Source organism: Protobothrops mucrosquamatus, unplaced genomic scaffold, assembly GCF_001527695.2.
Source record: "Protobothrops mucrosquamatus isolate PMUCROS unplaced genomic scaffold, P.Mucros_1.0 scaffold3304, whole genome shotgun sequence".
Lineage (NCBI taxonomy): Eukaryota > Metazoa > Chordata > Lepidosauria > Squamata > Viperidae > Protobothrops > Protobothrops mucrosquamatus.
This window is the reverse complement of record NW_015389294.1, coordinates 21,479-38,631: the sequence shown is the minus strand read 5'-3', so window position 1 is coordinate 38,631 and position 17,153 is coordinate 21,479. Positions and strand designations below refer to the sequence as shown.

The 17,153-nt window shown below is 43.1% G+C and overlaps 1 protein-coding gene across 1 annotated transcript in view; it reads right to left on the bottom strand.

The window, feature by feature from the left end:
• Nucleotides 1-3,485: 3,485 nt before the first annotated feature.
• The window catches only part of OPTN (optineurin), a 28,662-nt gene continuing 14,994 nt past the window's right edge, over nt 3,486-17,153 (bottom strand). Inside the window, exons 8-13 of the mRNA XM_029286312.1 lie at nt 15,964-16,113; nt 8,764-8,857; nt 7,587-7,745; nt 7,049-7,179; nt 6,226-6,281; nt 3,486-4,805 (exon numbers count right to left, since the gene is read on the bottom strand). Of these exons, the coding sequence (XP_029142145.1) occupies nt 4,681-4,805; nt 6,226-6,281; nt 7,049-7,179; nt 7,587-7,745; nt 8,764-8,857; nt 15,964-16,113 (715 nt within the window). The 3' untranslated portion in view covers nt 3,486-4,680. The remainder of the gene's footprint in view (nt 4,806-6,225; nt 6,282-7,048; nt 7,180-7,586; nt 7,746-8,763; nt 8,858-15,963; nt 16,114-17,153) is intronic.

Below are 17,153 nucleotides of genomic sequence, written 5' to 3'. Positions count from 1 at the left end.
CCACTGAGTTTTTTGACAATATGATCTTGAAGGATTTCAGGCCAGGCCAAATGGGGCACAGAAACCCCATGCAATTGACAAGACATACATTAATGTTTTTATATTTATGCTTTTATACACCACTGTAAGCTGTCCAGAGTCACTTCGGCTAGTGAGATGGGTGGCATATAAATTTAATAAACAAACAAATTCTTGATGCATACTCAAATGCAGAGAGAATGAGAAGAGTGAAGGGAAAATGCAGAAATCCTGGTTGCACAAGAAATAAACTCTTCCAAAATTCCTTGGCAACATGGGGGCAAGCTGGAGTTTATTCTCAATTTTCATTTTATCTCATGATCCTGGTAATTGTTTAAAACCAACCATCATCTCAAAGAAGCTGGCATGTTGTTCTCATGTGGTTCTTTTAATCAAGCCCAAATAGTTGGGTTCACACAACATACTAACTCAATAGTGCACAACTGGCTGGGGAATTCTGGGAGTTGAAGTCCCCTCCCCCATCTTAATGTTGCGGAGGTTGAGAAACATTGTATAAATAAGCCAAAATAACATCTTGATCCACCCTATGGTTCCAAAACGCGAACCCTTGCTTGAAAATAAATCCCAATAATGGGATTTAAACATTTTTTTTTACCATTTTTTCCATTCTTTGCACAATCAGAGCACTTACTCCCACTCCAGGGAGAGAAACTCAACTGGGTTTTGCTCTCTTCCCAGTTTGTTTAGGGCAGAGGCTGAAAATGCAGCCCCCTTCTAAGGGAAGTTTGCAAAAAGCATACTTTGCAATTGCAACTCCACTTTCCGGGTCAAGCCGGATCAGCTGCCTAGAATTTGCTCGGATGGTTGGAAATCCCTGCAATCCATTGCTTTGTCTCCCCTCCTTTGGACTGGGGAACCCCACCCGAGCCCTCCAACCTCTCTTTGACCAATGCATTGGCTGAAATTCCTTTTTTGCAGCCTGTTTCTCCCTGTTTTGGCGAAATTGCAACTTTCTTACCTGGATTGCAGCTTTTCCTTCCGCCCAAGAAGAAAGACTGCTGAAAACCCGCCAAAAGTTTCAATTCCGACCCGCCCCCGACGCGTCTGCACGCAGTTCCGGGCACTGAACCAGAGACTTCTTTGGTAGTATCTCTATGGAACTGCACTGGAGGAGTAAAAAGAGCTTGCCCGAAGCGGCGCCGACATTCACAACTACGCATGCGTAACGGGCTGTGATTGGTTTGCTGAAGCCCATTGGGCCAAAGAGATAAGAAAATTAGAGTCGCTCCTGTGAGCCGCATGTGCAGTTGCTTAAATGTAGAGGTTTTAAAGCGGGATTCATTAATTTTGCAGTTCCCAAGTGCAACTAGCAGGGCAGAGGCTTGGTTCAGACACGTGAAGGCTTGGAAATTGAATCCACACATGCGTGACCTCTGGTAACCCGATTCCCCCACCCCTGCCAGTAGCTTAGTGAATTGTGCAAGCAATTGACAGTTCACCCGAGTTAATTGGGTTAATGCAAGATGCAGGTTAAGCATGTTGTGTGAATGTAGCTGATGCATCCTTTTCCAATAAAGATTTAAAATGCATTTACAGTATTCTTAGTGTATGTATATGAACTTTTGTGCAAAAGTCACGCTTCTTAAATTAAGGAAAATAGTTTTATTGGTGACACAGGCAGTTAAGTCTGCACTGTATAAGGAGACAGGTTGTTGCTGAAGAAGCAATTCTGCATATCTCCAGGCTGAGGAGCGTTGCTGGTTTGCACTTCTGGATGTGGTTGCAAATTCTCTGGCAGAGTGGGGGCTTCCTATTATTCTTCCTATTGATAGCTTTTTTTCTGTATGAGTCTGAATCTGATGAGACAGTCTTGTGGGAAGTAAGCCCCCCACCCCCACCTCGAGAAGGAAATATTTTAGGGAATATTAAAAAGGCAGAATATTATATTTCCCAAAGGCTCTTAAAGGCAGAAAAGCAGACCCAGTTTTTCTTAATAGCCCCAAACAGAAACTTGGGGCAGTAAGCAGGCCAATTCTGTAGAAATGCAGATTTGATAATCCTATTCAGAAAGACTGGGCCACTTATTCATAAGCAAAATGCCTTCAGCCACAGCCCCAGAGAAGGTTTGAGCTGATGGGATTAGAAAAACAAAGACTCCAAGGAACATGACCTTTAGGAGGATTAACCCACCATCATTAGAATACCAAAAGGACACACTGAACCCCAGGTCAAAGTTCATTGCATAGGAACAGGATGAGCCTCAAATACAGGGGTCTTCAAACTTGGTCCTTTTATGACTTGTTGACTTCAACTCCCAGAATTCCTCAGCCAGCTTACCTGACTGAGGAATTCTGGGAGTTGGAGTCCACAAGTCATAAATGGGCCAGGTTTGAAGACCCCTGCTCAAATACAATGCCGCAGGAACAGGAACAACTCCAAACACAAAAGCCCACGGTATAAAAGGTATAAAATCCCACCACTCCCAGCTCCATATTGTCAGCCACTCCAGAGACACAGGCTGTGTCACTGGAGTTTCTGGCAACTAAATAAACTGAACCTTCTTTCCTAAGCAGTCTCTATTTTGTTTATTCCCGGCTTGGACTGGAGCCTGATAAAGATTTTTCTTTCAACAGTCCATTTTAATCCATTTTTCTATTATCCAAATATTGTAAACCAGGGGTCTTCAAACTTGGCAAGTTTAAGACTTGTGGACTTCAGGGCTGGCTGAGGAATTCTGGGAGTTGAAGTTCACAAGTCTTAAAGTTGCCAAGTTTGAAGATCCTTGTTGTGAACCGTTTAAATCCATATAGCACATAGCAATAGCAATGGTGCACTGCAATCATTAGGAAGGTCTTGACTGCTGATTGACTGCTTGCTAAGTAGAGATGACAGAAACAGGTAAAACCAAACCATTTACATTTAGGAATGCTTGCTCATTAAGATGATACATTTTCCCCTGGTACCAAGTTGTTTAGGAATGATAATGATAAAATAAACGCTTCAGCACGCTGGCTGAGGAATTCTGGGAGTTGAACTCCACAAGTCATAAAAGGGCCAAGTTTGAAGACCCCTGATTTAGATTCAAGTTCAGTTGAATCTTGAACTATGTTACTATGATTATTGAAGAATTGTAGGAACAATGTTGTCTTTTATGATTGGTTTCCAATAACGTCTACTTTTATGGTTGGTTCCTAGTGATGTATACTGTTCAAAATTATGTAAAAAGGGGTTCTCTCCAAGCCAGGGTGTGCCCATTTTGTAAGTTGCTTCCGGACAACCTTTTATTTGCAAATAAAAGTTTTAATCCTTTCCACCTATCTGATATGGTTATTGGGCCCGCATGATAGATAAATAAACAGGAGCTTTCCAAGATAAGAAATCAGATTAAGAAATCTCTTAAGTGTTTAAAAGATCTTGTCCAGTTGCACCCAAAGAAAACACTTGAAAACACTGTTTTAAGAAGCTATTCAGTTCTTCTAGGTTCTTCAGTAAACTTTAAAACAAAATATTTCAGAATATGGCTTTATTTTTTTCTTTCATTAATACAATTCGTTTATCACTTGTGCCATTAAGTCTTTTATTTTTTTCAAGTATAACATCCAGATGATTCTTTAAAAAGAAATTTCAAACATAGGGATCAAAAGAGGGCAACAAAGTATTATTGGGCAGTTAATCAACCTAATCTTCATTTAGCTAAAACAAGGCCGCTCACCGTCTGTAAAAACTAAGGTCAGCGATGTAGACATATATTTTTCTTCAATGGTTGCCTAGCTTTGTTGTAAACTTTACATTAGTAAGGTACTTGTGGAACAATAAGTGGTACAAATGAAGCTTGAACATAAACATTTAAAACATGTATTAAATTATACCACTAGTGACTCCCGCACTATTTAATCAGTCAAATAATTTGTGTTTTGTTTGATGCATGTTGAAATAATCACTAAACAGGAATCAAAAGCACAAATAAAAAAAATCAGCATGGATTATTGCTCTTGCTTTTTTTTCTTCATTTACAGCTATGCCACATTAACAACAACAGTTTTCGACAATTACATACATCCAAGTGTGAATGTTTTCTCGATTTGCGATAAACACGTTTGTTTTTACCTGTTTGTTAATGGCCTTCATCATGTATTTCTTGTGATTAAACGTACCTGACTCTTTCATCCATCTGTGTACCACACAGAGAGCCAGACACAAACACAAAAAAACTGAAGGTGAGATGTTTAAATCCTTTAAAGTCCTGCTCTCATTTCACCATGAGTTTAGTGGATGCGGTCTGACTATAAAACGAATCATTCTGATCAAAACAGCGACAGAAAGGGTTCAACCTCAAAATGTTCTGCACCCTTTTAAAATATGGGATAAATAGAAATATGCAACTTTGAAGCTGCCTGTAAGACTTCAAAATGAGCAGATGCTCCTACTGAATGGCTGCATTAAATAATCTCTACCTTCTTGTCTTGAAAATGCGTTGGTTCCTACTGATTATGCAATTGACACATTTATCTTCAGCTAATTGGAAACTGATCATAATGATGTATATCATAGTTTTTGTAAGGTAAATTTTGAATGCATAACTAAACCCTAAGCCTTAGGAAGAAGCCACTAAGGTTCCAAATGCTTTCTAACAAAGGTGAAAATGGAGCTATTTTCTTACAAAGTGCAGGTTTTGTTTCCAAGCATTTCTGAAAACATTGTTTAGGTGATACAGTCCATAACATGAATCTGAAGTGTATCTATATCTGGAAGAATTATTCCACATTTTGGACAAGAATGTATAGGAATATCCCTTGACTGCTGTTGGTGATTCTGGTCTTCTGCTCCTGCAGGTACAGATTTTTTTTTAAAAAAAAAGAAATAAATATATATATATTTGAGAAATACACATTGAATAATAGATGTATACGCATATAGAACAAATTGTAAAGGAATGAGAATAGCTCTAAACTAAGATAGCTGATCTAGTCAAATGGGCCATCAAAATTAAGATTATCAAAATTTCAAGCTTTTAGATCCAGACAGAATCAAATTCAGGTAGTCCTCGACTTACGACCACAATTGAGCCCAAAATTTCTGTTGCTAAGTGAGACATTTATTAAGTGAATTTTGCCCCATTTTATGACCTTTCTTGCCACAGTTGTTAAGTAAATCACTGCAGCTGTTCAGTTAGCAATACAGTTGTTAAGTGGATCTGGCTTCCTCCATTGATTGTACTTCTCAGAAGATTGCAAAAGGGGATCACATGATCCTGGGATCCATGAATATGAGTCAGTTGCCAAGCGCCTGAATTTTGATCATGTGACCCTGGGGATGCTGCAGTGGTCGTTAAGTGTGAAAAACTGTCATAAATAGTGGTGGGATTCAGCCGGCTCGCACCGGTTCGGTAGAACCAGTAGCTACATTTTGCTGCATTCGGAGAACCGGCTGGCTTCCAGAAGTCCGTTCTAGGCCTCGGAGGCCTGGAGGCCTCCAGGCCTAGAATGGCCCACTGGAAGTGCGTGGATGCCACTTCCGGAAATCCACTCTAGGCCTTGGAGGCCTAGCGGCTCCAGGCCTCGGAGGCCTAGAGGCTCCAGGCCTCGGAGGCCTAGAGGCTCCAGGCCTCGGAGGCCTAGAGGCTCCAGGCCTCGGAGGCCTAGAGGCTCCAGGCCTAGAATGACCCACTGGAAGTGGGTGGATGCCACTTCCAGAAGTCCGTTTTAAGCCTCGGCGGTCTGCATCAAATAAGAGAACTGGTTGTTCGGGTATTTGAATTCCACCAGTGGTCATAAGTCACTTTTTTCAGTGCCATTGTGACGTCAAACGGTCACTAAATAAACTGTAGTAAGTCGAGGACTATTTGTATTCAATTCAATTCAATTTTCCTTTATTTTTTCTTTCTCCAGTTCTATCATCCCCTTTCAGACGGCTAAACCACCCAGCTCAGAGGTCTCCATGGACCCCGCAGTTCAACCCTGAGCTACAAATGTTCTTTTCTATGGTCAAACCGCTTCTGCTTGCAAAACAGAACCCGGTCTGTATTTATGGTCTAAACCAGGGGTAGGCAATCTTGGCTCTTTTATGACTCGTGGACTTCAACTCCCAGAATTCCTGAGCCAGCCATGCTGGCTCAGGAATTCTGGGAGTTGAGGTGCACGAGTCATAAAAGAGCCAAGGTTGCCTACCCCTGGTCTAAATAAAGACTCCATTCTAACAGGTATCCAAATTTTGTCCTACCTTCCTGTGCAAAATCAGGTAAATTACCTTGATCTGATGGCAGCCTGGTTCCGTGACGGGTTTGCATTTCTGCCAAGGAGCACCTGAGGGGAAGGAGAGTGCATTTTCATTCTCCATTTCCACGAGAGGAATTTTTATTATTATTATTTATTAAAAAAGAGTTCCTTGGTTGCTGATCTTGGGGCCTGATGCTGGGTGGACTAATGACAATTTAGAACAAAAACTCAATAGATCAAATAACAACAGTGGCAAGCAATATAATGTCAAGCTGCTAAAATCTGACTCAAAGGTGCCCTAGGATCTAGGAACCAAACCAATGCAAAGTTCACTGAATACTGTGGCCAACACTTGGGGGCAACTTTTAAGGCAGGGATCTCCAAACGTGTCAACTTGTGGACTTCAACTCCCAGAATTCCTGAGCCAGCCCTGCTGAGGGGAAAGGGAGAGGTTTCCATGCTGAGCCATGCTGGCTCAGGAATTCTGGGAGTTGAAGTCCACGAGTCATAAAAGAGTCAAGGTTGCCTATCCCTGAACTAACCCAACACTCTGCCAGGAAGGAGTTTATGGGAGGTGACCAGCACTTTGAATTGAACCCAGAAGCCAACTGGGAAAAAACATACCATACAAAGCAGTGGCATTAACAAGGATATCATGTGGTGACCCAAAATTGCCCATGTCACTGCCTTCTGGACCTGCTAAAGCTTTCAAACTGTCTTCAAGGGCAGCCACAAGTAGAGTGCATTATGGTAGTCAAATTAACTGAACAAGGTGACAAAACCTTGATGGAGAAGGGTTTTCTTTGAGTCTTTCTTTGCTAGACATAGAAAGAAGTCCTTCTTTGGTTCCTCACCTGCCAAGATCTCCACGGTCTTCTTTCTCAGCCAAGAAGTACGCCAACTGTGTGGCTAATTGCTCTTTTTCCTCATGGATCTTCTCCCGCGCGGCTCTTTCTGCATGGAAATCCGAGTAGTAGACCTCCATCTGCTCAGGAAAACAACGATCTCACTTCAAACAGCCCCAATATTTTTATTCTGAAATCTAATCTTCACCCCTTACTCATTTAACCATGTTGGCAGCATCTGGTTGACCTAGTTTGGAAGCTAAATAGGTCCCGCCCTGGTGAGGAATGGATGGAAGACCACTAGGAAATCTAACCCTGTCTGGGAAATTGAAAAAAACACCCCCCAAAAGCTAGGTGGACGCATCCATAAAGTCATCAGGAGTTGAGATCAAGTGAAGAAGATCTCGCCAACATTTTCAGGTGACAGGACCTGACTGGACTTTGCAACTAAGCAGGGCCAGATGCAGTCATGATCAGGATGGAAGACCACCAGGGAATCTCAAGCTACAGACTAGACCTGGGAAGTTTAAACCCTGTTCAGCCATACCTGAGCTCGCAGGACAGCCACAGTCTCAAGCTCTTCTTCTTGCTTCGTAAGAGTCTGCTTCATTTTGTCGATCTGCAACTGCTTGGCAGCCAGTGCCTTTTCGGCAAGATCCAGTTTGTGAATTAATTCGTCTAAGGTTGCCTGGTCTATCCTTTGCGCCTGCAGTGGGTTGAATCAGGGATATCGCCTGCTGAATTCCAGGGGCCTAGTCACCGAGCCAATCTTTTAAAAAATGGCTAGGCAGGATTGGACCTGGTTCCTGCTTGGATGAGAGACTACCAGGAAATGTAATGTAGGCTTGGAAGTTGAAAAACATCCCATATGGGAGGTGGTGGTGGAGGAGGAGGGGTGAGTGGAGAAGGAGGAGGTGGAGGAGGAAGAGAAGGTGGAGGAGGAAGGAGGAGGCAGAGGAGGAGATAGACAAAAGAGCAGGAGGAGATAGAAGATGGAGGAGGAGAAGAGGAGATAGGAGGAGGAGGAGGAGGAGAAGGTGGAGGAAGGAGGTGGCAGATAAGTAGACAGAAGGAGGAGATAGAAGGAGGAGAAGCTAGGAGGAGGCAGAGGAGGAGAAGGAAGAGATAAGAGGAGGAGGAGGAGATAGAAGACAGGAGGAGAAGAGAAGAAGGAGGAGAAGATGGAGGAAGGAGGTGGCAGACAAATAGACAGAAGGAGGAGATAGAAGGAGGAGGAGATAGAAGGAGGAAGAGATAGGAGGAGGCAGAGGAGAAGGAAGAGATAAGAGGAGTAGGAGATAGAAGACAGGAGGAGAAGAAGGAGGAGATAGGAGGAGGAGGAGATAAGAGGAGACAGAGGAGGAAGAGATAAGAGGAGGAGATAGAAGACAGGAGGAGAAGAGAAGACAGGAGGAGAAGAGAAGAAGGAGAAGGTGGAGGAAGGAGGAAGCAGAGGAGGAGACAGAAGGAGAAGAAGAGAGGAGGAGGAGGAGGAAGAGGAGATCCAGTGTAGGTTTAAGGAGTAACTATCCAAGATGCCTTCCCATCCTTACCCCAATCCTGCTGTTCTCAGCAGGGTCAATATTCACAGGAATTTCACAGCTGCCCAAAGTCATCATGTTTCTAATATCTGCCTGGGAGGCAAGAGGGAAGCCAACAGTGTTCTCCCACACACGTCCCCTCCGTCACTTTCTGCCAGGGTTCTGCTCTAGAGCAAAGCTCACCTCTTTGCCTTTTAATTCTTCAACGGTTTGCAAAGCCTCGGTCAGTTCCTTTACAAGCTTGCCGTTCGCATCCTGGAGGCTGCTGAACTTGGCTCTAGAGGAGGACAATGAAAACAAAACTAAGACAGAAAGTTCAGCACCCACAGAGGCTCTCTCTCACTTTCCCCCTTAATAAAACGAACACAAAAAGAGCAGCAAAGAAAACAATATCTGCAAATCACACAAAATTCTGGATGGATTTGCACTTGCGCGTGCCCTAGAAGATGAATATATATTCAGAATATAACCGCAAAGAAATAATACATGAAGAAGCCACCGGATGCCAATAAAAGAGCTTTTAAGCTATAAAATTCAGCCTGCTAAAGCCAAATCCGCAGTGCAGCTTTAACCAGCTTTCCATCTGGAAACTCTGCTTGGCGATAGATAGATAGATAGACAGACAGACAGACAGACAGACAGACAGACAGACAGACAGACAGACAGACAGACAGACAGACAGACAGACAGACAGACAGACAGACAGACAGACAGACAGACAGGAGACAGGGTAGATAGATACATAGATAGATAAGATAGATAGATAAATAGACAGACAGACAGACAGACAGACAGACAGACAGACAGACAGACAGACAAGGTAGATAGATAAGATAGATAGATAGATAGATAGATAGATAGATAGATAGATAGATAGATAGATAGATAGATAGATAGATAGATTAGATAGATAGCTAGACAGACAGACAAGATAGATAGATAGATAAGATAGATAGATACTGTAGATAGACAGATAGATTAGATAGACAGATAAGATAGATAGATACATAGATACATACACAGATAGACAGATTAGATACATAGATAGATAAGAGATAGACACAGATATGATAGATAGATACATAGATAGATAAGAGATAGACACAGATATGATAGATAGATACATAGATAGATAAGATAGATACAGATAAGATAGATAGATACATAGATAGATAAGAGATAGACACAGATATGATAGATAGATACATAGATAGATAAGAGATAGACACAGANTATTTTCTTACAAAGTGCAGGTTTTGTTTCCAAGCATTTCTGAAAACATTGTTTAGGTGATACAGTCCATAACATGAATCTGAAGTGTATCTATATCTGGAAGAATTATTCCACATTTTGGACAAGAATGTATAGGAATATCCCTTGACTGCTGTTGGTGATTCTGGTCTTCTGCTCCTGCAGGTACAGATTTTTTTTTTTAAAAAAAGAAATATATATATATATATTTGAGAAATACACATTGAATAATAGATGCATATAGAATAATAGATGCATATAGAACAAATTGTAAAGGAATGAGAATAGCTCTAAACTAAGATAGCTGATCTAGTCAAATGGGCCATCAAAATTAAGATTATCAAAATTTCAAGCTTTTAGATCCAGACAGAATCAAATTCAGGTAGTCCTCGACTTACGACCACAATTGAGCCCAAAATTTCTGTTGCTAAGTGAGACATTTATTAAGTGAGTTTTGCCCCATTTTATGACCTTTCTTGCCACAGTTGTTAAGTAAATCACTGCAGCTGTTCAGTTAGCAATACAGTTGTTAAGTGGATCTGGCTTCCTCCATTGATTGTACTTCTCAGAAGATTGCAAAAGGAGATCACATGATCCTGGGATCCATGAATATGAGTCAGTTGCCAAGCGCCTGAATTTTGATCATGTGACCCTGGGGATGCTGCAGTGGTCGTTAAGTGTGAAAAACTGTCATAAATAGTGGTGGGATTCAGCCGGTTCGCACCGGTTCGGTAGAACCAGTAGCTACATTTTGCTGCATTCGGAGAACCGGCTGGCTTCCAGAAGTCCGTTCTAGGCCTCGGAGGCCTGGAGGCCTCCAGGCCTAGAATGGCTCACTGGAAGTGCGTGGATGCCACTTCCGGAAATCCACTCTAGGCCTCGGAGGCCTAGAGGCTCCAGGCCTCGGAGGCCTAGAGGCTCCAGGCCTCGGAGGCCTAGAGGCTCCAGGCTTAGAATGGCCCACTGGAAGTGGGTGGATGCCACTTCCGGAAGTCCGTTCTAAGCCTCGGTGGTCTGCATCAAATAAGAGAACCGGTTGTTCGGGTATTTGAATTCCACCAGTGGTCATAAGTCACTTTTTTCAGTGCCATTGTAACGTCAAACGGTCACTAAATAAACTGTAGTAAGTCGAGAACTACTTGTATTCAATTCAATTCAATTTTCCTTTATTTTTTCTCCAGTTTTATCACCCCCTTTCAGACGGCTAAATCACCCAGCTCAGAGGCCTCCATGGACCCCCGCAGTTCAACCCTGAGCTACAAATGTTCTTTTCTATGGTCAAACCGCTTCTGCTTGCAAAACAGAACCCGGTCTGTATTTATGGTCTAAACCAGGGGTGGGCAACCTTGGCTCTTTTATGACTCGTGGACTTCAACTCCCAGAATTCCTGAGCCAGGAGAGGTTTCCAAGCTGAGCCATGCTGGCTCAGGAATTCTGGGAGTTGAAGTCCATGAGTCATAAAAGAGCCAAGGTTGCCTACCCCTGGTCTAAACAAAGACTCCATTCTAACAGGTATCCAAATTTTGTCCTACCTTCCTGTGCAAAACCAGGTGAATTACCTTGATCTGATGGCAGCCTGGTTCCATGACGGGTTTGCATTTCTGCCAAGGAGCACCTGAGGGGAAGGAGAGTGCATTTTCATTCTCAATTTCCACGAGAGAAATTATTATTATTATTATTATTATTATTATTATTATTATTATTATTATTATTATTATTATTATTATTATTATTATTATTATTATTAAACAGAGTTCCTTGGTTGCTGATCTTGGGGCCTGATGCTGGATGGACTAATGACAATTTAGAACAAGAACTCAATAGATCAAATAACAACAGCGGCAAGCAATATAATGTCAAGCTGCTAAAATCTCACTCAAAGGTGCCCTAGGATCTAGGAACCAAACCAATGCAAAGTTCACTGAATACTGTGGCCAACACTTGGGGGCAACTTTTAAGGTAGGGATCTCCTAACGTGTCAACTTGTGGACTTCAACTCCCAGAATTCCTGAGCCAGCCCTGCTGAGGGGAAAGGGAGAGGTTTCCATGCTGAGCCATGCTGGCTCAGGAATTCTGGGAGTTGAAGTCCACGAGTCATAAAAGAGCCAAGGTTGCCTATCCCTGAACTAACCCAACCCTCTGCCAGGAAGGAGTTTATGGGAAGTGACCAGCACTTTGAACTGAACCCAGAAGTCAACTGGGGAAAAACATACCATACAAAGCAGTGGCATTAACAAGGATATCATGTGATGGACCCAAAATTGCCCATGTCACTGCCTTCTGGACCTGCTGAAGCTTCCAAACTGTCTTCAAGGGCAGCCACAAGTAGAGTGCATTGCGGTAGTCAAATTAACTGAACAAGGTGACAAGAACCTTGATGGAGAAGGGTTTTCTTTGAGTCTTTCTTTGCTAGACATAGAAAGAGGTCCTTCTTTGGTTCCTCACCTGCCAAGATCTCCACGTTCTTCTTTCTCAGCCAAGAAGTACGCCAACTGTGTGGCTAATTGCTCTTTTTCCTCATGGATCTTCTCCCGCGCGGCTCTTTCCGCATGGAAATCCGAATAGTAGACCTCCATCTGCTCAGGAAAACAACGATCTCACTTCAAACAGCCCCAATATTTTTATTCTGAAATCTAATCTTCAGCCCTTACTCATTTAACCACGTTGGCAGCATCTGGTTGACCTAGTATGGAAGCTAAATAGGTCCAGCCCTGGTGAGGAATGGATGGAAGACCACTAGGAAATCTAACCCTGTCTGGGAAATTGAAATAAACACCCCCAAAAAGCTAGGTGGACGCATCCATAAAGTCATCAGGAGTTGAGATCAAATGAAGAGGATCTCGCCAACATTTTCAGGTGACAGGACCTGACTGGACTTTGCAACTAAGCAGGGCCAGATGCGGTCATGATCAGGATGGAAGACCACCAGGGAATCTCAAGCTACAGACTAGACCTGGGAAGTTTAAACCCTGTTCAGCCATACCTGAGCTTGCAGGACAGCCACAGTCTCAAGCTCTTCTTCTTGCTTCGTAAGAGTCTGCTTCATTTTGTCGATCTGCAACTGCTTGGCAGCCAGTGCCTTTTCGGCAAGATCCAGTTTGTGAATTAATTCGTCTAAGGTTGCCTGGTCTATCCTTTGCGCCTGCAGTGGGTTGAATCAGGGATATCGCCTGCTGAATTCCAGGGGCCTAGTCACCGAGCCAATCTTTTAAAAAAATGGCCAGGCAGGATTGGACCTGGTTCCTGCTTGGATGAGAGACTACCAGGAAATATAATGTAGGCTTGGAAGTTGAAAAACATCCCATATGGGAGGTGGTGGAGGAGGAGGGGCGAGTGGAGAAGGAGGAGGAGAAGGTGGAGGAAGGAGGAGGCAGAGGAGGAGATAGACAAAAGAGCAGGAGGAGATAGAAGATGGAGGAGGAGGAGAGGAGATAGGAGGAGGAGGAGGTGGAGGAAGGAGGTGGCAGACAAGTAGACAGAAGGAGGAGATAGAAGGAGGAGGAGATAGGAGGAGGCAGAGGAAGAGAAGGAAGAGATAAGAGGAGGAGGAGGAGATAGAAGACAGGAGGAGAAGAGAAGAAGGAGGAGATAGAAGGAGGAGAAGATGGAGGAAGGAGGTGGCAGACAAATAGACAGAAGGAGGAGATAGAAGGAGGAGGAGATAGAAGGAGGAGATAGGAGGAGGCAGAGGAGGAGAAGGAAGAGATAGGAGGAGGAGATAGAAGGAGAAGAGAAGGAGATAGAAGGAGGAGGAGATAGGAGGAGGCAGAGGAGGAGAAGGAAGAGATAAGAGGAGGAGGAGGAGATAGAAGACAGGAGGAGAAGAGAAGGAGATCGAAGGAGGAGAAGGTGGAGGAAGGAGGTGGCAGACAGGTAGACAGAAGGAGGAGATAGAAGGAGGAGGAGATAGGAGGAGGCAGAGGAGGAGAAGGAAGAGATAGGAGGAGGAGATAGGAGGAGAAGAGAAGGAGATAGAAGGAGGAGGAGATAGGAGGAGGAGGAGATAGAAGACAGGAGGAGAAGAGAAGAAGGAGGAGATAGAAGGAGGAGAAGGTGGAGGAAGGAGGAGGAGGAGGAGACAGAAGGAGAAGAAGAGAGGAGGAGGAGGAGGAGGAGGAGGAGATCCAGTGTAGGTTTAAGGAGTAGCTATCCAAGATGGCTTCCCATCCTTACCCCAATCCTGCTGTTCTCAGCAGGGTCAATATTCACAGGAATTTCACAGCGGGCCAAAGTCATCATGTTTCTAATATCTGCCTGGGAGGCAAGAGGGAAGCCAACAGTGTTCTCCCACACACGTCCCCTCCGTCACTTTCTGCCAGGGTTCTGCTCTAGAGCAAAGCTCACCTCTTTGCCTTTTAATTCTTCAACGGTTTGCAAAGCCTCGGTCAGTTCCTTTACAAGCTTGCCGTTCGCATCCTGGAGGCAGCTGAACTTGGCTCTAGAGGAGGACAATGAAAACAAAATTAAAACAGAAAGTTCAGCACCCACATGGGGCTCTCTCTCACTTGCCCCCTTAATAGAACGAACACAAAAAGAGCAGCAAAGGAAACGATATCTGCAAATCACACAAGATTCTGGATGGATTTGCACTTGCGCGTGCCCTCAGAAGATGAATATATATTCAGAATATAACTGCAAAGAAATAATACATGAAGAAGCCACCGGATGCCAATAAAAGAGCTTTTAAGCTATAAAATTCAGCCTGCTAAAGCCAAATCCGCAGTGCAGCTTTAACCAGCTTTCCATCTGGAAACTCTGCTTGGCGATAGATGATAGATAGATAGATAGATAGATAGATAGATAGATAGATAGATAGATAGATAGATAGATAGATAGATAGATAGATAGATAGATAGATAGACAGACAGACAGACAGACAGACAGACAGACAGACAGACAGACAGACAGACAGGGTAGATAGATACATAGATAGATAAGATAGATAGATAGACAGACAGACAGACAGACAGACAGACAGACAGACAGACANACAGATATGATAGATAGATACATAGATAGATAAGATAGATACAGATAAGATAGATAGATACATAGATAGATAAGAGATAGACACAGATATGATAGATAGATACATAGATAGATAAGAGATAGACACAGATATGATAGATAGATACATAGATAGATAAGATAGATACAGATAAGATAGATAGATACATAGATAGATAAGATAGATTAGATAGATAGACAGCCAGACAAGATAGATAGATAGATAAGATAGATAGATACTGTAGATAGACAGATAGATTAGATAGATAGATTAGATAGACAGATAAGATAGATAGATAGATAGATAGATAGATAGATAGATAGATAGACAGACAGACAGACAGACAGACAGACAGACAAGATAGATACATAGACAGATAGATAGACAGATAAGAGATAGATACATAGATAGATAAGATAGATACACAGACAGACAAGATAGATAGATAGACAGACAGATAAGATAGATAGTAAGATAGACAGACAGACAGACAGACAAACAGACTAGATAGATAGATAGATAGATAGATAGATAGATAGATAGATAGATAGATAGATAGATAGATAGATAGATAGATAGATAGATAGATAGATAGATAGATAACCTTTATTGTCATTTTTTTACTGTGGGCACAACGGCACACATCAAAAATGAAATGTAGTTGCCCGCTCTCAAAGTGAAACACATACATGACACACACCTAAACATACTATATACAACATATGTATAGACCCACACCCCTACATACACACAACAAATAAATATTAAATACTGTCCATCTTGAATATATACGTAGAATACTGTATATACGTATATGTAGAGATAAGGAAATAAGAAATAAAATATTTGCTATCACTATCCCAAAGGTGCTTCTCCCCCCCCCCAAAAAAAAGGCAACTGGACTTTCTTGGTATTTTTCCTTGAAAATGTTGTGCTTCCCATCCAAGAAGCTTCTTCAGTTCAAAGAAGAACCCCCCCCCCCCATAAAGTCCAGTTTGCCTTTTGGAAAAAGCACCTTTGGGACAACCATGACCTGGATGACTGAGAACCTCCATAGATGTTTGTTGTCACTTTTACACGAGGAGATCCCGTCCCCAATTCTTTATTCCTGGGGCTACACTCACTTCTCGTCGTTGGTTTTAGCCTGCTCCAGCTTGATTTCCGACTGCATGCTCTCCACTTGCAGCTCCAACTTCTTAATGGTGTACAACAACTGCTGCTTCTCATCCAGGTCTCCAACCCTGACAGAGTGTTCCCTCTCAAGAATCTGACACCTGGGCGATGGAGAAGAAACACGGCTAAAAATCAGAAGGAACCACCAGCATCTTTTCAGATAAAAAGCCCTGGTGGCACAGCGGTTAGAAGACAGGATTGCAGGCTGACTCTGCTCACTGCCAGGAGTTCGATCCTGACCGGCTGAAGGTTGACTCAGCCTTCCATCCTTCCGAGGTTGGTAAAATGAGGACCCAGATTGTTGGGGGCAACGTGCTGACTCGGTAAACTGCTTAAAGAGGGCTGCACTACGAAGCGGTATGTAAGTCTAAGTGCTATTTCTATTGCTGTTGTTCTTTTCCCCTTCCTTCCATCTATCCATCCATCCATTCATGGTACGCGGTGGTTAGAAGGCAGTATTGCAGGCTGACTCTGCATTCCATTGCCGGCAGTTCGATCCTGACCAGCCCAAGATCAACTCAGCCTTCCCTCTTTCCGAGGTCAGTAAAATGAGGACCCAGATTGTTGGGGGCAACAGGCTGACTCTGTAAACCGCTTAGAGAGGGCTGTAAAGCACCGTGAAGCGGTATATAAGTCTAAGTGCTATTGTTCTTCCTTTTCCCCTTCCTTCTTTGCTTCCTTCCTTCCTTCCTTCCTTCCTTACTTTTCCTTCCATCCATCCATTCCATCCATCGTACACAGTGGTTAAAATGCAGTATTGCAGGCTAATCCAGCTAATTCTGCCCACTGCCAGCAGTTCGATCCTGACCAGCTGAAGGATGACTCAGCCTCCCATCCTTCCAAGGTCAGTAAAATGAGGAGCTCCATTCTCAGCTGCAGAAGGAAGCTGCTCCTTCGGCCACAGAAGAAGTGGGCCAGCGAGGCAAGTGTCGATCCATGGGAGGCCTGGCTGCAATGGTAAGCTCCAACCCCACCACACACCCTGCCCTAACTTGATTTTAAAGCGTGGGCCTTGCCCCAAAACTAGGGCTTATTTTCGGGGCAGGTCTTACTTTGGGGAAAACATGGTAATACATAAACTACTGCTGCTGCTACTACTACTACTACTATTACTACTACTACTACTAATAAAAAAGTTGGA